The 27847-nt window shown below is 37.2% G+C and overlaps 1 protein-coding gene across 3 annotated transcripts in view; it reads left to right on the plus strand.

Annotated features, from left to right (window-relative positions):
- The window catches only part of IMMP2L (inner mitochondrial membrane peptidase subunit 2), a 963981-nt gene that overhangs the window by 341182 nt on the left and 594952 nt on the right, over positions 1–27847 (plus strand). Inside the window, exon 5 of one of the 3 annotated variants that reach the window (XM_061414106.1) lies at positions 4284–18614. The exons of the other annotated variants lie outside the window; for them this stretch is intronic. Coding sequence (XP_061270090.1) covers positions 4284–4296 — 13 coding nt within the window. The 3' untranslated portion in view covers positions 4297–18614. Of the gene's footprint in view, positions 1–4283; positions 18615–27847 lie in introns of those variants that run through there. 3 annotated transcript variants of the gene reach the window in all.

The following is a 27847-nucleotide window of genomic DNA, read 5'->3' on the forward strand; positions in this document are numbered from 1 at the left end:
GGGGATTGGGGTAGGTGATGATGTTTAATTTTTCTGACATCAGACTAACATGCTTGAAAGAGAAATTTAGCAAAGCTAATTGGAGTGACTACCAATACTATAAATTAGGTCCATAGCTTAGACCTATGAGTACTAGCCTTTATAACAGACTTGACAGCAACATAAATCTGTTAAAAAAAAAAATGGAACTATTCCTGACATGAAATAATGGGATTGTCATATAGACGACACATTGTGCAGTTTTTCCTTTTAATTACTGTTTGAGAACAAAATCAGGTTTTGCAGCTGGTCCTTCTTCATTTCCATTTGCCTTGACTAAATCTCACACCTAGGAGTTTGAAGCATGACAGACAACAGGTGTGAATCTGTACTAATAATTGGCTGTAGTTCCTGTCCTTCCTTTAAAAATTGGCTATGTTGTAAACATCTGTAATACTAATCAAGACAGCCTTTTCCCCTATGTGTTTAATGTTTTCCAAACCATGGTTAGATGCTACGTCTGAATCAAATCACAAACTCAAGTCAGGTTATTAAATTACTCTTGCTAGGAGAATAGATTTTAAAGGAATGATGAGTTTCAGTCAGTTAAGTGCAGCTGGCAAGCAGCCATTCATTATGGCATAGTGTGACATTGATTTTTGACTAGAAGAAAAGGAAACAGCAGTAACTCTGTATTCTTAAGGAAACATTCTATATTATCGATGTACTTTGTTTCCTTAAAAGCCACTACCAAAGCTTAATTCAAATTGAATTTTGATTGTACTAATAAGGAAACCTATTCATTGTTGAAGTCAAAACATTCATTATTATGAAAATAAGATGCTAATCCCAGACTATTACCTTAGCAACTATTTCTATCCCTCTTCCTTAAGGACACAAGATACAGCGTGCTTTATTATAGACAAGAGCTTTTTTTTTTTTTTTTAGCAAAAATTACAAAATACTCATAATTACCTTTAGTAGGAACACGTGGGCTGACTCATTGTGCAGATTAAATAGACTATTGAAACAAAATCAGATGATTTGGCTCATTTTTTTTCTCCTACATTTTCTCCAGTGATTACTGCTCTCATCTACTTGCCAAATTGATGGGACTTGGCAGTAAAAAATAAGCAGTTGAAAATGTGGGAGATTAAGTTTTCTGAATTTCAGAGAGGGTCATCAGAGGGAAAGAGTACGAAAAGAGTTGGTCTTCCTGGGTTGACAAGATGCATCATAAGTTGTCTGTTCTCAGTTACAGTCACCTAGACCTAATTTTAGAAACCTCACCTTAAGAGAGAGTTATTTTTATTTTCCAGATTTTGATAAATATGGTGGATTCCACAAAGAAGGTGTTTGTAATTCTTGCATGACTTGTCTTTGTCTTGTCATTAAATGTCAGAACCTTAGATTCAAATTGTATTAAAAGTATGTGAAAATTAATGGCGGAAAGTGGTACAGTGTGTCATTTGCATAAATTAGGTCATGTGGAAAGTAGGGTCTAGGATACTGAATGTTGGCTTTGAGATCTGATCATACTGAAAGCTATTCACAATAAAGTCTATTTGCGTAAGGCAAATAAGTGAGGGAGGTGGTTTCAGGACAGCAGGTAGTATTTACTCACAGCTGTAGCTTGAATAGCAAACTGGTTATAGAATAGTGTTGATTGTAATGGAGATTTGAGCCAGTCATTGTCGTTCCAATTGGCAGAGACCTGGAATGAGTCCAGATTTTCATATGAGAAAGATGTTCTAAGGCGGAGGCACTGGAAGGGCTGCTGCTACTTTGGGCTTAGTGACAAGGCTGATTCATCTTCTTCAGCTCGATCGGGAGGGGGTGCGTCTTGATCTTCTCTACTCCTCCTCCACTCTAATAATGGAAGCTACAACAACTGCAGTTACAGCAAGTACTTTGCACACATTCCAACTTAATTTTCAGAATAATTCTGAAAGATAGTTGTTGCTCTTGTTTTTACAGTTGTGAAAATTAAGATTCAGAGAATATACGGAACTTAATCACGGTCATTCAGCTCATATGTGGCACGATTTGCACTCACACTAGGTCCATCTGATCACAAGCCCTTGATTTTTTGACGTACCATACACTATTACAAATTACCAAAAAGAAAATTTTTTTTTCCTCCATAACATGTCTATATTGATTCAACTCTCTGTTTAGCTTTTATCATTTTCTCACAGAAATATTTTACCTTTTAATAGATCCTTATCAGTCAAACCCTTCTTTTAGGTTATATGGGGTGAGGGCTGAAAAGACAGGCAACTGCTGGAATTCTGTTTCTAGACTGACCCTGGACTCAGTGCTGCCCTGTCTTATCTGTCTCTGCAAGCAAGAATGTGATACCTTCATGCCTCTCCAATCTCCCTGGCTTTTATAATATTAATTATTGAGTGTTTGCTATATATAAGACTGATATGTAGTATTAATAAATCATGAAAGAAGAAGAAAAAGAAAGGAAGGAAAAAAGAAATTTGTTGGTTTGGGGGGAAAAAAAAACCAAACTGCTGTATTTAAAATTGCTTCCTCAGGTGGCTCAGTGGTAAAATACCTGCCTGCCAAGCAGGAGACACACGTTTGATGATCCCTGGGTCAGGAATATCCCCTGGAGAAGAAAATGGCATTTCACTCCAATATTCTTGCCTGGGAAATTCCATGGGCAGTGGAGTCTGATGGGCTACAGTCCATGGTGTCACGACTTAGCAAGTGAACAACAATATTTAAAATGGATAATCAACAAAGACCTACTAATAGCACAAGAAACTCTGTTCAGTGTTATGTGGCAGCCTGGATGGCAGAAGAATTCAGGGGAGAATGCATACATGTATCTGTATGGCTAAGTCCCTTTGCTCTCCACCTGAGACTATAACAATATTGTTAATTGGCTATATTTCAATATAAAATAAAAAGTTTAAAATTATGTTTAAAAATTCATTGGTTTTTGGAAATTGAGCATTTCAGAGAAATGCTGGGGTTACCTGAGAACCTGCCTTTCCAGTCTGTTTCTGCTATGCTGGTATTACTTTCCCCTGAGCTGAGGTCTCCCCAGGTGACAGCTCCTGAGTTCATATATAGCTAAGTGATTTTTCTCTTCTTTTTTTAAAGCCCCCCAAATGAGCCAGTATGGTGAATTAACTAGGAAAGAATGTATGCATTTCTGTGAGATTTGTAAGTTATTTTTATTGGTGTTTGTGAATCCTTCAATTTGAAGATACTTTGTTCCTGACATTCTAAATTCTTTCCAGGTCCACAGAAACAAATATGCTGGCAAAAATTCTATATCCTAACTTTTCTGTAAATTTTGTAAGAATATTGAAGTGTTGTATATAAATTCACTTTTTTTCTGTCTACACTTAAAACTGTGAGAACAGTTGTAGGAATATTAGGCATTTATTCATTCATTCCACATTTATTATTTATTTTGTATCGTGTGTGATATTAAATTTTCAGGAGTGAGGAAATGATTTTGTTTAGTCGAGGATTTTATTTTTTTTAGTTTTTCTCCCTGTTTTCCATTTTGAATTGTTTTAAAATTCAAATTGACTTCCTAGAGGGCACTCTGAAATCTGGCAGTATTCCCTATTGAAAAATCACCATGCTTGACAGTTATATCCTATGATACTGAGTGAGAAATTCTCAGAGAAGTATCTCACTTATTTTCAAAGTGTCTCCACTTAAAGAACTTTTAAATGAACATTGTAATGCATATTTATTTGTGGTTCTCTGACTTTATTTTACTCATCTACTCAGTCATCTTGGATTCATTTGTTTTCACTTAATAAATATTTACTAAGCCCCTAAAATATGTGTTGCTCTTGAAACATAAAATTGACGTGAATATTTCCCTTATGACTCTTATATTGTGTTAGGGAAGCCAGATTAAACAAAGAAGCACAGTAAGTGACAGTTTTTACATGCATGCATGTTCAGTCATGTCCAACTCTTTGTGACCTGTGGACTGCAGCCAGCGAGGCTCCTCTGTCCATGGGATTGTCCAGGCAAGAATACTGGAGTAGGCTGACATTTCCTACTCCGGGAAAGATGACAACTGGCGTGAGGAAAAGAACAGTTCACGATGAGAGAGGCAGCAAGCAGGGAGGGCTTGCTTAATATTCCCCTACGTGGGGAATATTAAGAAAACTGAGCAGAGACCTGATGGATGCTTAAGAGTTATTTAGCTTCATAGAGATTTAGAAGAAAGCCTATGTAAATTCAGTTAGCTGCCTGTATTCACAGATTTTTATATCTGGGGATAAGGAAGGACTACTGTACTGTCATTTTATATACAGGTACTGGACTTGAGATTTGCAGATTTTATTAACCATGAAGATTCTAGAAGCAATCTGCAGCTGATATTGTGGAGCACTGTATCCTAAGGTATGTATGGATGTGAGAGTTGGACTATAAAGAAAGCTGAGCGCCAAAGGATTGATGCTTTGAAACTGTGGTGTTGGAGAAGACTCTTGAGAGTCCCTTGGACTGCAAGGAGATCCAACCAGTCCATCCTAAAGGAGATCAGTCCTGGGCGTTCATTGGAAAGACTGATGTTGAAGCTGAAACTCCAATACTTTGGCCACTTCATGGGAAGAGCTGACTCATTGGAAAAGACCCTGATGCTGGGAGGGATTGGGGGCAGGAGGAGAAGGGGACGACAGAGGATGAGATGGTTGGATAGCATCACTGACTCAATGGACATCGGTTTGAGTAAATTCTGGGAGTTGGTGATGGACAGGGAGGCCTGGCATGCTGCAGTCCATGGAGTTGCAATGAGTCGGACATGACTGAGTGACTGAACTGAACTAAACTGTACCCTAAGGAGGGAAAGAACTGGACTTTTTGGAAGAACCAAAGACCTACGTGACAGTTAAGAATAAAGGTTAAATTTACAAAATATAAGCTTTGCCATTTGATTTTCATCTGTAAGTATGAAGTTTACTAAGCTTTTATGCAGAAAAGCTTAAAAAAGCTTGGGCTTCCCAGAAGGTGCTAGTGTAGGTTTGCCATTTCAGGTTAGTCATAAGAGACACCAGTCGGATCCCTGGATCTGTAAGTTCCTCTGGAGGAGGCATGGCAACCCACTCCACTATTCTTATCTGGAGAATCCTATGGGCAGAGGAGCCTGCTGGGCTACAGTCCATGGGGTTGCAAGAGTCAGACATGACTGAGCGACTAACACTTTCACTTTTAAACATCAGAATAATTTACCTTAACCATTTGAAAAATGAAGACAGGTTAGTATTAGGTTAGTTATCAGTTTTTAAATACTTGGAAAGATGGACCAAGTACTTTTATTGTTGTAAGAGTTGTGAACAATTTTTGGTTTTGTTTTATAAGTATTTTTGCTTTTTTTGTGTATGTATACACATACACCGCTTATTTAGCTGCTTTTCTTTTAAAAAGATATTTCTTATATTATTTATTAAAGTGTTTAGGAAGATATTAAAATGATTTATTTACCTACCATATTATCGTCATAAAGGCAGGGTGGAGATAATTTCCACTTTTGATTTACTGAGTTATCATATTGCAAACGAAGAAGGCGATGGCACCCCACTCCAGTACTCTTGCCTGGAAAATCCTATGGATGGAGGAGCCTGGTGGGCTGCAGTCCATGGGGTTGCGAAGAGTTGGATACGACTGAGCGACTTTACTTTTACTTTTCACTCTCATGCATTGGAGAAGGAAATGGCAACCCATTGCAGTGTTCTTGCCTGGAGAATCCCAGGGACCGGGGAACCTGATGGGCTGCCGTCTATGGGGTCGCACAGAGTCGGACACGACTGAAGCGACTTAGCAGCATCAGCAGTAGCATATTGCAAAATGAAAACCCAAAGTCTTCTTCCAAATTACTGTTTTAAACTGCTAAAGTAAAACAAAAGAACAAAAGACACATTAACCTCTGCCTTTGTAGGTGTGCGTAAATGTGATTCTTTCAGGGATAGTGTGATCCTTGAACAGAGTAAACTAAATATTTTAATCAAAGAGCTTCTGGAAGTGAGTGTATATTGTAACTTGTTTATTGTGTTTTGTATGTCATTACCCCAAATTATTAACTGCCTTTTTGTGATATTTATTATTATTATAAAAGATTCCAGTTGCATTCATTTGTTAAACTAACTCCTCTTAAGTTCTGCTTTGTGGTCCCAAGTGTGGTCTTGAGAATGAATGTTTTTGTCCCTCAAGGTTACTTGAAATTCTTTGTTGCTTGGGTTTAAATTTTTAAATTTAAATATATTCAGTATTTTGTTTATTCCTTCCAAGGACTTCTCTTGTGGCTCAGCTGGTAAAGAATCCATCTGAAATGCTGAATTGCGGGAGATCTGGTTCAACCCCTGGGTTGGGAACATCCCCTGGAGAAGGGAATAGCTACCCACTCCAGTATTGTGGCCTGGAGAATTCCATAAACTGTACGGTCCATGGGTTCGCCAAGAGTCGGACACGACTGAGCAACTTTCACTTTCACTTTATTCCTTCCAAACTCCAGTATATTACTAGGTGACTAATCTGATAAACTGGTGAAGGAGAATACATTTGCTAATTAATGTTTAATGTCTTGTATCTTAATTAACACTACTTTAAAACCAAAGGAATAACAAATGCAATAGAGTATTATTATGAATTGAACTTAAGATCTCTAGAATATATACATATTTCATAACTTTTTCTTAATTCTTATTTCTTAAGTACTGTTTTACGCTAGACATATTATCGTAAAAATGGCATTTTTGCCACTCTGCTATTCTATCTGATTGCTATGCCAGATTTCTTATCTGAACTCCAGGCTTCATTTAATTATCTGTCTGACATCTCCACTTGTCTATCTCAAGGGCACCTCAGACTCAGCATGCTCTAGACTGAACCAGCTTCTCTGCCAGTGTTTACTTAGTGAAGAACAGCCACAACACATCCAGTTGTATAAGAGCCATGTCTCAAACTTATCCTTGAAACCTTTTGCTACCTCATTCCTCATGTTGCTTCTACCACAGAGTCCTATTGGTCTTATGTTCATCCACTGCCGTCCATTTCCTGTGACAGCATCTGAGTCCTGGAAGACTACAAGCGTTGATTAACCAGGGTCTCTGCATCTACTCAGCTTCATATAACCTTCTGCCCCACTTCATCCAAAGTGATCTTTTGAAAATTCAATTTTACTCCCATGTGAATAGCCCTCATTATCTTCATTGATTTTTAAGATGGAGACCGTAGTTATTAATGTTGCCTAAATGTCCCCACAAGGTCTGTTACCTGCCTCCTCTCCACCCTTGCCTCCCATTTTCACGTATCATTTTAAATAAAATAATGCATGCAAAACCCCTGTATTCTGTAAAACAAGCAAACAAAAGAAAAAGAAAACAAATAAACTGAACAAATATGAATCTGCGCTCCAAATGAAAAATCACTACATCTCCCTGTGGGTGCCTCTTCACTATCTTTATTATCATTATGTCTGCCTGCTGAGATGTAGACACTATCCTGAAGGTTCTCTTTTTATATACTTTTGCTTAAAAAAAAAAAAATAGTATGATCAGAGTGAGAGATTGATTTTCCTTAGAGATTTCCCTTACCAGAGTACACTAAAACTGTCTTGTTACTGGGTCTGCTTGTATGACCACTGAAGGTGTCCTCAAGAGTTGGTTCCTATGTAACCTGGGGTAAAAGTCTTTTTTCAGGTTCCTCTGCTTACTTGACTGTTGATATTCCATTTTCATTGTTTATTTTTGCTCCTTGGTGACCTCTTCTTTTTTCCTTCTCCCAATCCCTGCCCATGATAGGGATTCTGTGCATTTTGTTGCTTTTGTCAGATCTCACCTGCTTTCTGTTGAGGTCCAGCCATTCTTTACTCTCAACCCAAGCATTTCTTTAAATAAAGCCTTCTTTGTCCCCTATCTTCAGTTACCCCAAGCCCAGGTTCGTGTAATTTGTTACAGATATGGCTAGCTCTGCATTTCTTTTCTTTGGATCATACCTTATTTCGTAATTGCATACTTAGTAACTTGTTTTATTACTATTTGTCTGTCTTTCTCTTAACCATTAACTAAACTGAGAAAGAGATATGATATAGCATTATAGTATCTTCAGGTCTCAACCCAGAGCTTGGCATCTGAGTATTTGGTGAAAAAAATGTGTGGAAATCAATGGATATATGTAACACTACTTCAGCCTGAAGTTTTCTATGAAACAGAGCTAGCATTGTCCCATATCCATTTTCTTTGAAGATAAACTATGAAGTTTAAGGTTTCTTGAAATTATACAACACTTTTATGAATATATTAACAGTATTATCAAAACTGCTTTTAAAATAAGTACTTCATCTTATTGACCTTCCTTCTGAATTTTTTTTTTTTTTTCATTCTCTTTATTCCTCAAATCCCTGTGTGGTTTAGAGTATAGAGGAACTTGCTAATGTTTAAGTTCATATCAGACCTCAGTAGATGCTTGTAAAGTGAAGAAGTGAATTATTTACAAACAGGAAAGTATCCTTCATGTGTATTAAATTGGTTGTAGAATGATTCATTGATGAGGATTACTGAGCACCAGGTACTACTCCATTTTCATCATCAAAACAGATGCCTTCAGCACTCCTTTCTCTTTTCTTTGCCATTGTAAATAAAGGTCTTGGTGCCCCATTTAGCTTTTTTTTTTTTTTTGCTTTCTATTTGGTGAAGTCCAAAGATATCGTTTGTGGTTATGGTTAGAAATTTATTGAAACATGAAAATCCCTGTTGTTCCATAGAAGTCAAAATAAACTATATGCTAGCCCAACCCACACTGTCTAGGGTGCTTCTTGAAATTACATCTAGAAAAAGTGTAATGCAGAGATTTCTACCAAAGCATGCATAATCTTCAGTTCTGTACACTTGGGCTTTTTCTGAGCATTTTTCCAATGTAGCATTTCCTTCTCATTTAGACGTAGTAAATGAAAAAATATGTCTAATTGAACCTTATCAAACGTTTGTCTTTAAAATGCAAAAGCCTAGTACACCCTAATGGCATGGAGTGTTTAATATATACAATAATTCTTTGTCGCTTTTAGTCAAACACATTGGAAATTCCTCACTAAATCTAATTTTATCCCTTGTTGAGGTCATTCTCCATGATAAGTTAGGCACTTAAATGACACATATTAACCTAGAAAGATGGAAGATGGCTGGGAGGGGAATGGGGAAGTGGTGTGGGAGCATTTGGAATATGTGTACCTTGTTCTGCAGAATCTTCTCTATAAGAAGGCAGGGAGGATTTCAACTCTTAAGAAAAAGTAGTTTTCTTGATCACCTGATGATAATTTTCATACCCAGAGCTGATTAAATCATAATTGGTACATATGTATCACTATCCTAACCCATAGATAACATGCTTTTAATAATTTCAGTATTTCGAATACAAACTACTAGGTATAAGATAAATAGATATAAAATGAATAATATTGTAAGTCAACTGTCTTCTACAATATAAAAAGGGAAAGGATTTTTACAAAATAATGTTTCAGTATTTCCTTGGAAACAGAAGTTGAGGACTGTTTAAATCAATCACTTTTAAAGGAATTAAACATGTAATTATTAAGAATTGATTTTGTTTCCATTGAAGTATATCTGTCATCAGTTTGGAGAGAAATTTTTTTTGTGATAAATGTGATTAAGTAGAAGAACTGAAGCACTGTTGGTGTGTTGGTAAATTGTTAGTGTCAGATATATGACACATCAGGGCTTCGTGCGATGTTGTGTGTGTGTATGTGCTCAGTAATATCTGACTCTCTGTGACCCCATAGACTGTAGCCTGCCAGCTCCTCTGTCCATGGAATTTGCAAGGCAAGAATAGTGGAATGGGTTGCCATTTCCTTCTCCATGGGATCTTCCCAACCCAGGTATTGAACCCACTTCTCTTAGGTCTCCTGCATTGGCAGGTGGGTTCTTTTCTGTCTGAGCCAGTGGGGAAGCCCACAGGTTATATTAATAATAGGTCATTAAAAGAAAAGCCAGTATTGCTAGTGCTCGTTGATTTACCTGTGCTGTACGTTAATGCATACTCTTATGTCTTGGTCATTTATGAAAGGCATAAACTATTTTACCTTTTGCCTTCCATATATTTATTGCTATTTTTTACAATATAATAAAATGCCTCTTTCCTAAAATGGCTGAGGTCCTTTGTTAAATTTCTTTTTAAAAATTGATTTCAGTAAGAGCAGAGGCTATATTTAATTGTAGTCTTCCTTTTGTAAATAAATAGAAAATGTTTATGCATTTTGGACAAAATCTTAGTGGCAGGAATGCTGTCTTTGCTCAAGTTAAGAAGTCTCATACAAAACTTCTGAACTTGCCCAATATATGTTCATTTCTGGGGATGAATACAGCTGTAAACGTCAACTTGTTCCCCAGTCCTCTGCACTTCCAACACATACTTGAGAGATGACCTGAGGGACTGTGTTGGTCTTGGTCATTTTAGTCCCCACAATCAGGAAGCTACCCTGATATTTGTGCTTGGAGCTCCATGATGCCTGGCATTTCGAAGATATTTCTAGATCAAGACCTTTTTGCCTTTTTTTTTTTTTCCCTCACCATAAAAGGTAAGTTCTTTTTGTGGAGTTTGATTTTTTTTTTTAATGATAATGATACAAATTGATTGAAATACATTAATGCAGCTAACTGCATTATGTACTCTGATGCTAGACCCATGCTGTATCCTGGCACATGTCCCAAATGCTCCTGTCCTCACCTTGACAGCTTTTTAGTTCTGTGACTTTATTTATATGCTGGCATCATGCAGCTGGTACTTAGTCTTAAATTCAGGAGAAGAGAATTATTTTGTGTTCAAGAAACTTTAAAAAAATAAAGTTCAAAGGTGAAGCTATTTCAATAACAGATCATCTCTTAATGAGAGGATTCTTGGTTAGCCCAACTAAAGTCCATCCTGATGCTATTTCTGAGAGATTTCTGTGTCCTAGGGCTGTGTTTCCATAGAAGCGGTTTAGAAATCACTTTATGCTTGTCATGTTAGGCTCTCTAACAAAAACAACTAATAAAACAGATTAATAGTAGAAGGAAATTTTCAAATATCATTCCAAACTATTGTTTCATTTGAACTGTTATAAATAATAATCTGGGTTAATTTTAAAATGGGCTACCTACCATGTGATTTTTTTTTTCTCTCATATGTCCTACAATTCTGCCTATAAGAGTGCTTTATTGATAACATTTAAGCATAAAAATTATAGAAAAAGCAAGAGAGTTCCAGCAAAACATCTACTTCTGCTTTTTTGACTATACCAAAGCCTTTATTGACTACATTAAATTCTTTGACTGTGTGGATCACAACAAACTATGGAAAATTCTGAAAGAGATGGGAATACCAGACCACCTTATCTGCCTCCTGACAAATCTGTATGCAGATCAAGAAGCAACAGTTACATCTGGACATGGAACAGTAGACTGGTTCCAAATCGGGAAAGGAGTATGTTCAGGCTGTATATTGTCACCCTGCATATTTAACTTAGATGCAGAATACATCATTCGAAATGTTGGGCTGGACAAAGTACAAACTGGGTTGCCGGGAGAAATACCAATAACCTCAGATATGCAGATGACACCACCCTTATGGCAGAAAGCGAAGAAGAGGAACTAAAGAGCCTCTTGATGAAAGTGAAAGAGGAGAGTGAAAAAGTTGACTTAAAACTCAACATTCAGAAAACTAAGATCATGGCATCCGGTCCCATCACTTCATGGCAAATAGATGGGGAAACAATGGAAACAGTGACAGACTTCATTTTTGAGGGCTCCAAAATCATTGAAGATGGAGATTGCAGCCATAAAATTAAAAGATGCTTGCTCCTTGGAAGAAAAGCTATGACCAACCTAGACAGCATATTAAAAAGCAGAGACATTAGTTTGACAACCAAGGTCTGTCTAGTCAAACCTATGGTTTTTCCAGTAGTTGTATATGAATGTGAGAGTTGGACTGTAAAGAAAGCTGAGCACCAAAGAATTGATGATTTTGAACTGTGGTGCTGGAGAAGACTCTCTGAGAATCCCTTGGACTGCAAGGAGATCCAGCCATCAATCCTAAAGGAAATCAGTCCTGAATATTCATTGGAAGGACTGATGCTGAAGCTGAAGTTCCAATACTGTGGCCACCTGATGCGAAGAACTGACTCATTTGAAGAGACCAATGCTGGGAAAGATTGAAGTGGGAGGAGAAGGGGACGACAGAAGATGAGATGGTTGGATGACAGCACCGACTCGATGGACATGAGTTTGGGTAAGCTTCGGGAGATGGTGATGGACAGGGAAGCCTGGCGTGCTGCAGTCCAGGGGGTCACAAAGAGTCAGACACGACTGAGTGACTGAACTGAACTGAAACATAAAGAGATATAAGATGACAAACATGCATAGTCATGATCAGATGTGTGTTATATGCTTGAAGTATTAAAAGTGATGTATTCCTGACTTAAGCACAGTTATCAGAACAGTCTTATTGAAGGTCTCTACCCAGTTTTTGTCTCTTTAGATATTGACTTTATAGACACATACATGCCTGGAACTCTTTTCTCCCACTGTCCTTTGAGACTGGCAAAGGAAATTGTTGGTAGATAACAGTTTTGTTCAGAACAGGTTTCTATGATGTGTGTTTTCTCTTGGGTGCTTAAAAAAAAAAAAAAGAAAGAAAGAAACTGGCTCTTAAGGTAAGCCTAAAACAGAATAGGTGGAAAATGTGTAATATATCCTACCCACTTTCTTCTTTGCGTATTGATTTTTAGGGAATTGTGTGTTGCCCAGAGTCGAAGTTTGTGGTCTCTTTATGTAATGATTTAGGGAGTAATTGAAATGTAGATAAAAGGGAAGAGGATAAAAACACATGTTAATGGAATAATGCAGAAGAGTGTGAGAAAATGCATATTGGTCTAGATGGAATACTGCCGAGAAGGAAATGGCAGTGTGGGTACTTACACTGTGAAACTGGCTGTACCGTCTAGAGTACTGCTCTCTGTGCTGTCAGCGCCAGAGAGAGATGTCTGGAACCTTTGAATGTTGCCTGCTCACCTCACCTCTCCCTGGTCAGTCCCTCCCCTGCCTTTTTTTCCATGTCAGTATTTTCTGGGTGCTCATTCACCTTCTTATCCATCACCTTCCTTTTTATCCTGATCCTTCGCATTTCATTAGGGAAATCAGTGCAGGAGTCAACTTCTCACTGGACATTGGTATTGTTTTCAGTCATTTCCTCTTCACTGATTATTATCTTGACCTACATTTTGCTCATATGGTTCTATGTACTTCGATTCCTTCTGTCCCATCACAGGACTGTTCTAGTATTTCCTTTTCCTTGTAGCCTGTTTTCTAAAAGAATGTTTTAATGTCGAGGACTCAGAAATGTTGCATGTGAAAAAAATGAACCAAAGACCATAACCAGAATTTTGTTGTTGTTGTTGTTGGTAGAATTATACTTTCTCCTTTCCTAATTCATTCACTTTATATTTAGCTAGAATTATGTTGATAGAAAATGAAGTTGTACACTAACCTTTTTATTACTGTGGTAATCAAGTTGATTATCATATACCAGGAATTCAAAGAGCAGCATTGATCAAATAAGTAAATGGCTTTTAACTAGCTGTTTGATGTTGGATTCTCTAGAAGCTACACTAGAATCTACACCAGAATCTACTAGGATCCACACTAGAATTCTCTAGAATGCTACACTGAGGATTTATTTACAAATAATAAAGTGAGAGAAGAGTTAGGAAGTAATAAATGGGAAAGGGCAGGACAGGGAAAGGAAAGAAGAGATGTGATTTCAGGCAAAGTCTCTCTAATTGCAACTGAAGTTTAAAATTTTGTGGGAGTTTCTGTAGTATGAGTTATGCTACTGTTTCAACCCAACTTAAATGAACTGGACATTTATACTTCTATAGTTGTCAAACACTGACAAAAGACCACAGGACTAGAGGATAAGGGAGGGTGGATGCTTGCCACAATTGGACAAAAGGGGTCTAGTTAACCTTAGGACAGAACATCATCTTTGAGTGCTCTTTTTTGAAGCAAAATTACACTGAAGTGTGAGAGGTGCAATATGTACTGTAATGTGCACAAGTCTTGTTGAAGAATCATGTGATAGAATTGGATAATTTCTTCTCTTTCCACTCCGTCACTCAACTCCATTCTAAATCTACATCATTTTCTATGTTTTGGTTTTAGCCCACTTCATTGATTGGAGAAGTGAGTCAGGAGTATTTTCATAAGACATGGACATTCTTATTTAGTTCTGCACTGAAATTCAACAAGTGATACTTTCTTAAGGATTATTCATAAACATTTTAATGAACTTTTTGTACCTGGTTTTAAAATCCATTGATCTATCATGTACTTTGAACAGTTACTTTACCCAGGCATAATACTGTAATGTCATTTATTGGTCATTTAGAAAATATTCATTCACTGAGTTCTGTAGATTTTCCAGATGTTGATGCACTTCATTACACAGCATAAACAAATCCCATTTTTTAATATCACCACCAATCTAATCAGAAAATATAGCACTGGGAAGCTGTTAACGCTCTCAGAGGCTATTAGAAATTTTTCAAACTTCTAACTTCTGCTTGAAAGCCTTAATGTTATTACTGACAATGAATATTCTCAGTTGTTTTCCTTGAAGCAACAGTATTACCTCTCTGTTGATCACTCAGTTGTGTCCAGCTGTTTGCAATCCCACAGACTGTAGCCCACTAGGCTCCTCTGTCCATTGAATTCTCCAGGCAAGAATACTGGAGTAGGTAGCCATGCCCTTGTCCAGGTGATCTTCCTAACCCAGGGATCGAACCTGGGTCTCCCTCATTTCAGGCAGATTCTTTACCAAAAATGTCTGCCCAAAACCCAAGCCTGAAAAATTGTAGTCTGTCAGTCAGTTGTTCCTTCAAGTGAAAATGATGCTATATGAAAAATGGCTAGTTCAGTTGACAGTTAAAGCACGCACACGCACGTAAGTGTACTGTTCCTTAAAACGCCTCTTACCGTTTAGTATGCAGCAATTGCTTTCTGTTTACTGCCATTTTATCACACAGAATAAAAAAAAATTTGAGTCAAGGGTTTATATATAATATAATTAAGTTTTTTTTTAATTGCTTCATCAGGGACATTCTTAGACAAACATTTGTTATAAAACTTGCTAGTATGTGACAGTGAAGAGTATAAAGATGACTAATACTGTTTGATATCCTGGCCGTGATTTGTGATAAGGCACCAGCGATTTCTCCATCAGTGCTTTTTCACTATCGGTGCAAGTTTCCACACAGCAAAGAAGGCAAATGGCATCGTAGTGTTATTATGAAAATAATTTTGCCATCGTGAATTCCAGGAAGGTTCTGAGGGACCCTAGGTATCCACTGAATATACTTTATAAACCACCGCTTTGAAGAAAGCAAACATTCTTGGCACTTTCCATCTTGCCACCCCCTTTCAGCTCGTGCAATCACCAATTAATTCAGTCTCTAAATAATTTTGGAAGGAAGTACTTCAGTCACCTTCCTTCATCTTCCTTGTATAATCCTACTCTGAACAGAGCTCCATTATGATATCTTTATGATGTAACAGTTATTTATATTTTCTTGGATATTTTCTTGCAGCAGATCTACTCACTCACATACAAACCATAGCTTCCAGAAACTACCAAATTAATATTCCTTGTCTGTTTCTGAGAATTTTATTGTATTCATTTTGTGAGGATATTTTTTGACTCTGAAAGGATCAGAATAATGACAGTCACACTTTGTGGTTTTTGAATGCTTTATCGTTCACAAAGCACTTCTGCATGTGTCATCTCTTTCAGGCCTCACACCAATACTGTGAGGTTGGCAGGACATTGTCATTATCTCTGTGTGAGTAATCCCAGGTTGAGAGAGGGGATGTGGGTTGCTTAAGGCCACAAGGAATGAGTGGCAGAACAAAACTGAGATGCTCTATTTTCAATCTCCAGTTTCCTCCACTGTAGAGCCCTGTTTCTTTTCTTGTAATAATTTAAAGTACATTTCATACTTTTTCCCCTGGTCTATGCAGCACATTTCTGTTAGCATTTCATATCATACGATGCCTGCACAGGCTGTTAACTTTGATAAAAATACTGTGCAGCTAAAGAAATGACCACGACCCGTAGGCTCTGTGATCTCAATGAAGGCCCGATGCTGCTCAGAATTCTGTTGTAACCATGAAGGGTAATACCTTTTTAGCCGTAATAAATATCATCCAACCCAGGTATGAATTTTCCAGCTTCAAGGAGAACTGTAGAAAACAACTTAAGTAAACTCTACAGCCAATGTGAGGCAGAACAAGAAGAGAACAAAGATTTGCTGAGTAGTTAAACGTATTAGAAAATCAAGTTGACTGACTAATCTATAACCATATGATGGGATTTGTAATACAAAAGGCTGAAGTACTGTGAATTAATGAAAAAGTGTTTTGATGAGTTTACAGTGGCAAAGAGTGTTTGCATATTATAGAAATTAATTAAACATTAGTTTATTATATTTTATTGTGGCCAAAGGTTCTCCTTCGTGTCCAAGAAGATTGAACTGAGCTTCTCTGCATTTACTTTGTTTAATTAGAACTTTTAAAATGTTTAAACAAAATTTGTTAGGTAATATTTTTGAAACACTGAAAATGATAGACAATGATAATATGTATCCATATAGTCACTATCTAAATTTCTCATAGTTTAGCATTTTGGTTTGCTTCTTCTCTTACAGAAATAAAATACTGTGAGGCAATTGAAGCTTGGTGTGTAGCCTTCCTAGTTTACACTGGTCACTCCCCAAGGTTAATTATTATGTAGAATTTACTATTCAGTTTTCATCATGCTTGTTTTTATATATAGGTACATATATTTGCACTGATAAATCTCTAGTACTTTTTATGTTTTAATACTTTACAAAATTTGGTATCATTGTATATCATTTGACAATAAACAGTTTTTCACATCAACATTGCTTTTAGGATTATCCGTCTTAACATATGTAGCTCTGATTGAAGTATTCAATGCACAGTGTTTATTAATGACTATGCTGTAATTCATGACTCCCTGGTGCCACAGATGGTAAAGAATCTGCTTGCAATGCATAAGACTGGTTCAATTCCTGGGTGGGGAACATCTCCTGGAGGAGTGATGGCAACCCCCTCCAGTATTCTTGTTGGGAAATCCTATGGACAGAGGAGCCTGGCAGGCTATAGTCCTTGGGATCGCATGGAGTCAGACATGACTGAGCAACTAACACTTTTGCTTTCATGTTTACATTCTATTTTTGATGACAATTTGACTGCTTCCAATTCTTGCTATAAGAAACAAAGTCACAAGAAACATTCTTACATATATTTCCTTGTGCACATGGTTAAGAGTTTCTTTAAGATATATAGTAGAATTGCCTTATAGTCTGCTCAATATGCTTCTTCAGCTTTGTTAAGTCCTACTGCCAAATTATTTTCTTTCTTTTTTTTTAAATTGTAAAGATCAGATTTTACTTTTTATTTTGAAACACTTTTTACTTATAGAAAAGTTGTATGGTAGTACAAAGAATGCTCAGAAACCATTTACACAGATTTAAGAAATTAATTTTTTTGCCCAGATCTTAACACTTTGTCTTTCTATTTTGTGTGTGTGTGTTCGTGTGTGTATAAAGTATTGTTTTTCTCACCAGAACCATTTGAGAATTAGGTTGCTTTGATCATATCTCTTCACCCTTTAATACTTAAGCATGTCTTTCCTAGAACTGAGAACGTTCTCTTACATAACTACAGTACAGTTTTCAACTTTAACACTGAAAATACTCATGTCCTTATTGTAGTGTTGTCAGTTGTCCCAATAATATCCTTATAGAAGTTTTTATTTCCCCTAGTCAAGGATGACATCGTGTTAACCCATCACATCTCTTCAGGCTTTTTAAATATGGATGATTCTTTAGCCTTTGTTTTTGGGACATTGATATATGTAAAGAACAGAGGAATTTAAGTGTTTCTCAGTTTGTGTGTATCTAGTGTTGTGTATCTAGTGTTTTCTCTGGAGAAGGCAGTGGCACCCCACTCCAATACTCTTGCATGGAAAATCCCATGGATGGAGGATCCTGGTAGGCTGCAGTCCATGGGGTCGCTAAGAGTCAGACACGACTGAGCGACTTCACTTTCACTTTTCACTTTCATGCATTGGAGAAGGAAATGGCAACCCACTCCAGTGTTCTTGCCTGGAGAATCCCAGGGACGAGGGAGCCTGGTGGGCTGCCGTCTCTGGGGTCGCACAGAGTTGGACACGACTGAAGCGATTTAGCTGCAGCAGCAGTATTTTCTCATGATTAGATTCAGATTATATGCACTTTTGGCTGAGAAAAAACTAATATTTTAGTGATGACCTATCCTTCTCAAGGATTATTTATTAGCATTGATAGCGTTAATCATTTTGGAATGCATTTACATATTTTAATTGACTAAAATTCTTAACTGTGTTATATATATATATCCAGTCATATCCAACTCTTCACAACCTCATGGACTGTAGCGTGCTAGGCCTACCTGTTCCTCACCATCTCCTGAAGTTTGCCCAAGTTCACATCCATTGCATCAGTGATACCATCCAGCTATCTAAGCCTCTGTTGCCCTCTTCTCCTTGATTCCAGCTTGTAACTCATCCAGTCCAGCATTTGCTACTTTCCCATCTATGAATAGCACTTTATGACAGGCTGAACTAAACAAATATACAGTGTTACGCAGCTGCTAATACAGTCACCTTTGTGGTAATGTTTGATAGTCTCAAGCCTGTGAAGCACATTATCATGTAGGCATTTTAAATATAAAGCTTTAATCAGAATAGGAAAACCACTTTAAAACAATGTTGAGTTGCATATAAATTATTCTTCTATACTTTAATTTTTAATAAAAATTAAAGGCATTGTTGACATTATTTTATTATTTGGTTCAAGAGTCATTCAATTTCTCTTCCATATTTACTTTTCTCCTTTGGAAATTAATAAGTAAAGGGAAATACCTTGAGATGTTTTAAATATCCTGTTTATAATAAAACCTTTTCCCTTAGATTTAGCATCCATTGATGGTGCTTGCCTAAATCAGGTTTTACTACTGTAGTTGGAAAACTGTGATTTTATAACTTCATTACTCCTTTGTTCTTTCAATATATAGTGACTTAGATATTCAGTTGAACTTGAAGAAATACTTGTGAGCATAAATTCATAGTCTAAATATTAGATTCAGGATTTATTTTGTTAAATTTCTTTTCTTATTAGCCAGGAAAAGAAATTCCTGTTGGTTGGCTTTTGAGAAGAGAAGTTAAAATGGTATTCCCGTTGCCTAAATCAATCGAGAACTAGTCTGAAATCACTTATTGATTAGTTTATACCTCATTCACTTCTATTAAGGATTAGAGAAAGCTTTTCAAATTAAACACAATAAAACAGGACAAAAAAGTTAAAAATCGTGATTAACTTGGTGGTACCATTTCATCTTGATAGTTGAATATTGCATTCAGGTCCTAGAAAATCAGCAGCTAAACCAGAGAGACAACCATGTTGAATTAGACATGATTTCTTTGTTTCATAGGACAAAGAATCCTATAAGTGCTTAATAAAATATATTTAAGCAAGAATAGAAGCTCACTTAATTCAAATAGCTTATAACTTAATTGCATGACATCAAGAGGGCTAATTTTGTGCTAAGTCAACTCTTTTTATTGAAAATTTATGCACTGGTAAAAACAATAGCTCCAAACAGTGCAGACTTACTTAGAACTTTATTTACAATTTAGGGTCACAGGTCTCAATTTCCAGAGATTGTGGTTCATTAGGTCTTAGGAAGAGCCTGGGAACATCACAGGTGATCTTTGGATCACACTTTGAGAAAGAGTATCTCAAACAAAAACACAAAATTTGTAATTTTATTGTGATCAGGTCAGTATTGCAGACTTTATAAAGTCAAAGTATTAGTCACGTCCAACTCTTTGCAACCCCATGGATTATAGCCTGCCAGCCTCCTCAGTTCATGGAATTCTCCAGGCAAGAATACAGGAGTAGGTAGCCATTCCCTTTTCCAGGGAATCTTCCTGACCTAGGGATCAAGCCTAGAGTTTATAAAGAGGCTTGTAAAATTCTTCCAGTAATCTCATATTTAAAGTATAATAACTTTTAGAAATTCTTGTTAAAAGTAACAGGGTAGTTAATAAACAGCTAAATATTAATAACTGAACTGAACTATTAGAACATAGATTATAGTTGATTTAGTAAGTCAGCGGTCTAGTCTTTTCCATTCCAGCCCAATACCCATGCTTATTAGTATTTTTATAACCTCCTTAGTTTTTCATTAGTTTATTAACTTAATTAGTTTCAGTGGCTCAGCATAGATGACTTTTTAACTTGTGTACATATTCCAAGTTGTAAAAATGTTGTTATTTCAACTTTTAAAAAGAAGCTTATTTTTTTAAAAATTCATTATTTTGTATTAGAAGAGACAGGCCACCAGTTTCTAAGATTTATTATTCTTTTGCAATAACTTGCTTTAGCCAAGGGCCCAGATTTCAAGAACTGTTCATAGGAAAGTAATTTCCAGTGGTGTCATTGCTAACTAAGTAAATGACTTTGACATACATAGCTCTGGCCTACAACTGGCCAGCCTGAAATAATTAATCAGAAACAACAACTATTTTAGTAACACTGAATTCCATCCTTATAGTTTATGAAGTAGGTTAATTGGAGATCTTCTGTCAGTAGAGACTTTCACAATGGCTGTTGGGTTAATAAAAATATCTTAAATCTAACTGAATGTGTAAGCCTTGGATGGGTCTGTGATTTCTCTTAAGACTGTATGGGAGACATTTTATTTGTTGCCTGGGATTTATTGCTGCAGTTCTCTTGAACACTATAGGAGAAGCAACTGATAAAAGTTCTGAAACTATACTGAAACTTTGCCTCTTTGTTTTATTAAATGTAGCAAATATAACATTCAGTAGCACTGCTACATGCATCCTTGATTTGCAGCTCTTTCAAACAGAAGATGCTTATTTTCACAAGAAATGTGAAACAAGGATTGAATAGCTTCAAAGTGTATGTACAGAAATTGGTAGGACCCGTAAAACATTGGTTTACCATGCCTTGTTCATGACTTGTGCAAGGCAACGTTAGGACAGACACAGTGACTTAATTCCCAACTTGGAACATGTGTTTATACTTTGCTGTTTATTTATAAGATCATAGATGCTAGGCAAAACTATTTTCACATAGGGAAAGGATGACTAAGAGAGAACATTCTTATTATTGTGCTTATGATTCAAATTTCCTGTCCACCACAGTCCTTTGAATTTTGCTGCTTATTAAAGTACAGAGGCAAGAGCATTTCTGTAGCTCATTATTTTGTAAGGGAAAGTGAGAAAAATGAAAAATACTGTTGAATTTCAGCATTGTAAGACCCTTGCCCCAAGAGAAGTCTTGAAGACCTTCAATTCAGAGTAGAGATCTAAACTTGTCAAAAATATTACATTTACTTCTATTATTTTATTATTATGTAGAAATACATGATTTTTAGAGTATGGGGGAATGTTGACAGTTATATCATCTCTAATTTTTTTGTGCCTTATATTAGAATTTTGTTCAAGTGCTTATTTTCCAGTTTGATGATTTTTGAGGTGAAGGGTTTCCTGAAGTTCAGTTCAGTTCAGTCGCTCAGTTGTGTCCGACTCTTTGAGACCCCATGAATCGCAGCACGCCAGGCCTCCCTGTCCATCACCAACTCCCAGAGTTCACCCAAACTCATGTCCATTGAGTTGGTGATGCCATCCAGCCATCTCATCCTCTGTCGTCCTCTTCTCCTCTTGCCCCCAATCCCTCCCAGCATCAGAGTCTTTTCCAGTGAGTCAACTCTTCGCATGAAGTGGCCAAAATACTGGAGTTTCAGCTTTAGCATCAGTCCTTCCAATGAATACCCAGAACTAACCTCCTTTAGAATGGACTGGTTACTATAATTAAATTCTAATCATATGTAGCTGGCTTTGTTGTTGTTTTCTAAATGGAAAAAGTAAAGGAAGTGGAATAAGTATGTGCATGTTAAGTCAATTCAGTCGTGAACTACCCTGTGCGACCCTACGGACTGCAGCTTGCAAGGCTCTTCTGCCCATGGGATTCTCCAGGTGAGAGTACTGAAGTGGGTTGCCATTTTCTTCTCCAGGGGATGTTCCCCACCCAAGGATCCAACCCACATCTCTTAAGTCTGCCTACATTGATAGGCAGGTTTTTTGCCACTAGTGCCACCTGGGAAGTGCAAAGGAAGTAGAATAATTCAGTCAATGTTTTCATTCTGATCAGCAGACCTCGGTTAGTTGTCTACTCAGTATCCATTTCACTTTGCTGCTTTCCCTTCTGTACTCCTACTTTCTTTGTGCAGCTGCTCTGCTTTCCAAAGCATCCTGACAGATGTTTCAGGAAAAGCTGAGCCTTATGCCAGCTCCAGTAGTGGGATTGCTTTGTCTCAAGTGAATGCCCTCTTTCATACCTCTAGCAGAGTCATATGAAGAGGGTCAGGTGAATTCCTAAACTCACTGATGCTAAATGCAGTGCTGCTGATGCCTTTTGGGAAAAATCTTTTTAATCCTCACCTGGAGACCTTCCAGAACTGATTTTCTGATTCTCTTTCTCCCCTGCTGGGATACTGGCTGCTTCCTGAAGCCAAAGGAGAACTAGCTTAGTGATAAACATTCATAGTGGATTAAAGAGCAGAGAACCTTGTAACCAATTAGGACCTAGAACCAATTAGGAACCTTGTAACTCCCCTGTGAGTGCACATGCACATTTGTGTGTGTGTGTGTGTGTGTGTGTGTGAGAGAGAGAGAGAGAGAGAGAGAGAGAGAAGGAGAGAAAGAATGAGAGAGACAGGTATCAATAGATGAGGAACATCCTGGATAAGAATGTACAACTGCATTTTTCCCCCAGAAATTTACAGGGAAAATTAAAATGTGCCATTTGTGGTTCTACTTTAAAGTCCTGTATAAACCACATCATCTGCATGCCTTTGATAAAATGTCCTTTTTTCTGTTCCCCTCCCCCTCAAAGATGCTTATTTTTATTCACTGAAAAACTTCAGAACGCTCATGTGGATGACTGGATATAAAGTCATAAAGCCAAGCCTTCTGAAGTGGAAAGGTTTATTGCCTAAAATGATGTTCTTTTGATGATACAGTTAGTTTTCTAATATTTGCATATTTTGGTGCCTCAAATGGTAGAATTGGACTTCTCATCTTTTGCCCAAAATATGTTTAAACCTGAGAAACCATTTATTTGCAAATTTCAGTTTATTAGAAATCATATCCTTAAAATTAAATTTCAATGCAAATGTAAAATATGGGATGCACTTTGAAGCATTCCTTTTTTTCTTACAGAAGAAAGAAAATACAGCTACAGGTAGTCCTTCACATGTTTTCCTGTTTTTCCGTCTTGATAGGCATTTTAAAACAATGTTCTTAAAAAAGAGAATAGCTTTAAGAATATCTGCTTGGGGCCTCCTGGAAGGTGAGATGGCAAAACTGGTAGTGTGTGATGCCGCACTCCTGTGACAGAGAAGATAATCGCAGCAAGGTCTCCAGAGTGATTTCGAGGGGAACTGGAATTTTCCAAGAGAAAGTGAAGTTAAATTTGTGAAGAAAAGACAGTTGGGGGGAAATGTTATTTTAGATACATATTCTGGTTGTACATAAAGAGTTTGAATTTCAAGAGGACTATAAAAAAGAAATTATAATAATCAAGACAGGAAATTATTAAGGGCTTGGGAGAAAATTTCAGCCGAGAGGGAGTGTGGAAGATTAAGTATAAATTCTCCCAGCCTGGCTGACAAGCTGATGAGCACTTTTATAGATGAGGAATGCAACAGTAACAAAAGAATGATTCCAACAGTGTTATGTGAGAGTCGGGGCTTGGTTTGTGTTAGAAAGAATGAAAGTAGAATTTGAGCAGAGAAGTTTCTGAAAGAAGGAGAAAAATAATGGTTTGCCAAAGTTTATTCTGAGATTTTCCTCAAGATGGACACCCTTGTCTTTCATAGTTGCCTTTTGGTGGGTGGTCTGAGGGTTTCTGTATCTGACATTTCTTTTACTGTTGAGAGAAATAAGGTGAAAATTCAGAGAGGAGAGAATATATATGGTTTTTGAAGTTAAACTAAATGAGTATCTTCCTTATTTTGCCTGTTGTGTGTAGTAAATTTTATTTGATGATGCAAAATTGGCTATATTCAAATAGAATGGAATATCTTCCTAAATCTTGTTTGGGAGAAATGTGTCACTCATTGCTAGCCATGTTAGCTGTGCCAAGGCTGAAAAAACACTATATTTTAGGTCTGAACATGGAGAATAACATGAAAGTTTGTTATTTAGCAGCTTTTTTCAGTCTGAGCGAGATGCTTAATGACTTGAAGCAGAGGGTATGGTTGGATGTATGGATGGAAGGCTCTCTAAGGAACAGAATGGCTTCTGTATGTGATCTAGAAAGTGTCTGCAATGCAGAAGAAATAGTACTTTTTTTTTTTTTTTTTCCTGTACACATGCAATGTCTCTGTGTGGAGGCAACCACAGACTCTCTTAACCAATGGTAAACTGTGAAGAATGGTGGAGACTGTGATAGACTGATCTGGATGCCAGATTATAGGTTTTAACTCAGCTCAAAGTGATTGTTGACATGTGGGAATGCAATTTTGCCAGAATTTGCAGTTTTTGTTTTGTTCTGATTTTTAGAAGCCTGAAATTTTCATTTTTCAGTGAAATTTCACACACACACGCATATGTAGTTAATTAAAAAGCGATTTTGCTACACTTATGTGTGAGTTGAACAAAACAAGTCTTTGAGCCAGATCTGCCCTATTGCTACAGTTTAGGTTTTCTTCTTTCTGGTTTTCTTAGATGTTTATTGAAATAATGATAATTTGCATAGCTTTATACTAGACTCTCTTTCAATATTCTAAGAAATTCCTATTAGGCGATTTTTTTACTTGCTGCTGCTAAGTCGCTTCAGTCGTGTCTGACTCTCTGTGACCCCATAGACGCCAGCCCATAAGGCTCCACCGTCCCTGGGATTCTCCAAGCAAAAACACTGGATCGGGTTGCCATTTCCTTCTCCAACGCATGAAAGTGAAAAGTGAAAGTGAAAGTGAAGTCGCTCAGTCGTGTTCGACTCTTAGCGACCCCATGGACTGCACCTACCAGGCTCCTCCGTCCATGGGATTTTCCAGGCAAGAGGACTGGAATGGGGTGCCACTGCCTTCTCTTTTTACTTAGGTGATGTTTAAAATTTTACTTAAATTGAAAATAAGGTTCCTAACAGTACACATGTTATTGGAGTGTGGGAAGGATTATAAAAGAAAAGATAATCAGTTTCTTTAATTTTGTTGTTATTACCATAAACTGTTATCAATATTTCTTATAGAATTTTTTAAATAATCAAGAAAAGGTATCTTTGAAAGACACTATGGACACTCAGGGGTAAAAGATGAATATTTATTAAAAAGTCTCTTCAAATAAAACCCTCACTGCAGTATTAAATTGATATATATATTTTTAAAAGATGTCTCTATTTTCAGGGTTACCAAAGCTAAGTAATGATAGTATATTTTCTGTTGGAAAAATATAGATAATACAACCCTTCATTATTTGTGTGATTCCGTTCTGTTTTTCCCACAATAACAGAATTCTGGCTATATGATAACCTTTTGGTTTACATAAAACTCTGGAAGTACAGGAAACTGTAGTAGTTTGAATCAAATTACCCTTATGGGTGATTGGCTTCAGAATGGGCATCTGTTTCAAAGATAGTAGGTCACTGGTCCTGTGTACAACCTGACTGAAAAATACATGTGGATTTGACATATCAAGAGAAAGAGTTAACATTTGAAACAAAGCTGAATGTCATGGAGTAGCAGATGGCCATGAGGGATCATAGAAAGTCCAAAATGTATAATGAAACATGCTGTGGATAAGATGAGGATGCAGACATTATGAGAGACATGAAAACATGCAAAAGTGAGGACTGGAGTGTTCTAGAAGCATCCAAGACAAGATTTCTGCTCCAGGGAGCAGTCAGATGAGGAATAGCTGGACAACATTAATGCAGAGAACCAGGATGAAGGTCCATGAATGCTCAAGGCTGAGAGCTCTAAGCTGCCTCCCACCCTTCACCCCCTGATCTATTTTTCCCCTTCTGTCAAGCCTCTCTTGGTTCTTCAGTCACAAGGTTTTTCTTGTCTCTAGGTGTTTGCCCATATTGGCCCTTCCTCTTGAATTAATCCAATTTCCCTTCTCCTTTCCCCTTTACTGTCTCCCACTCCCTCTGTGGTTCAGCAAGTCTCATGCAAGATTGCTTTTCCTCCAAGAAATCTTTGACTGACTCCTTTTCTCCTCACCCCCAGAACCATGGAATTTTAAAAAAACCTTCCTGGAACTGATTCTCTATTTTTTGCCCCCACCCTTCTTACGCCCTCTTAGTTTGTCCCTCTTTATACCCTGTCAACCATGTTTACAGCCTCAAGCCCTCCCTTTTCTCTATCCCATCTGACCCAGTGTTGAATCCTTATTATTTCATTTGGATCATGGGATTTAGCCTCAAAGTAGCTTTCTAATGCAGTTCTCCCAATCCAGCATTTCAAATCATTTTTCATAAAGTAAAGGAGAAAATCATATCATGCTGCTCAAAAAATTACCACTAAATCTCTAATTAATACTTGAGAAGTGAAAAAGTCAAAGTCTGTTGCTCAGTCATGTCTGACTCTTTGCTAGCCCACGGACTGCTGCCCACCAGTGTCTTCTGTCCATGGGATTTCCCAGGCGAGAATACTAGAGTGGGGTGCCATTTACTTCTCCAGGGAATCTTTCTAACCCAGGGACCAAACCCACATCTCCTGTTTGGCAGGTGAATTCTTTGCCACTGAGCCATCAGTGAAGCCTTATTAATACTTGGAAGCCTAATTAATACTTTCCCTGATGGCTGGGAAAGATTGAAGGCAAAAGGAGAATGGGGCAACAGAGGAAGAGAAGATTAGATAGCATTACTGACTAAATGGACATGAATTTGTGCAAACTCTGGAAGACAGTGGAGCCTGGCATGTCCATGAGGTCGCAAAGGGTTGAACATGACATAGCAAATAAACAACAACCAACGTGAGGTTCCAGTCTCCTGTCCTGCTTCTGACCGACACTCACCTGTGACGATTCTGAGGGCACCAAATTCAGCCATTGACTACTTCCACCCTTTTCCTTCTCAGCACCCCTATTCATTCCATTCCCATCTCCTGGCTTCCTCCTCCCTCTACCCCCATATATTTTTAAACTGTTTTTAAGGTGGTACTTCTTCCATTCTGCCATGATTTGCTTGCTTGTTTGTTTTTCCATCACACGTATAGTCTCTCATTCAAGAGGAAGTAGAATAGAACTTTATCTATTCTTAAGCACCGTGATTTGAGGACTGGTCCCAGAGCCAAACTGCTAAGTTTCTGTCTCTACTTCTTATTTTGTGGCCTTAGAGATGTTGCGTAATCTCTCTTTGCCTGTGTTCTTATCTGTAAAAGGGAAATCATGAGTGTTTCTGTTACAGAGTTCTTGACCAGACTGAATGAATGAATACATGGAAAACACATAGGAGAGTATCTAGCACATACCAAATGCTTAATATATGTTGTCATAGATTGTCAATGTATGAAACATTTTATTGTAATGCGAGTGACTTTTTCATAAGTTAGCAAGTATACAAAAAGAAAAGTAATAAAGAAACTCATCATCAACAATAGAAATTATTTAATTGAGTAAAGATTTAGTGAATTGGTAAATTAAGGCATTTTCTACTTCATTTTGGGCTTGGGTGTTA

The sequence above is a fragment of the Bos javanicus genome, chromosome 4, assembly GCF_032452875.1.
Source record: "Bos javanicus breed banteng chromosome 4, ARS-OSU_banteng_1.0, whole genome shotgun sequence".
In the NCBI taxonomy this organism is placed as follows: domain Eukaryota; kingdom Metazoa; phylum Chordata; class Mammalia; order Artiodactyla; family Bovidae; genus Bos; species Bos javanicus.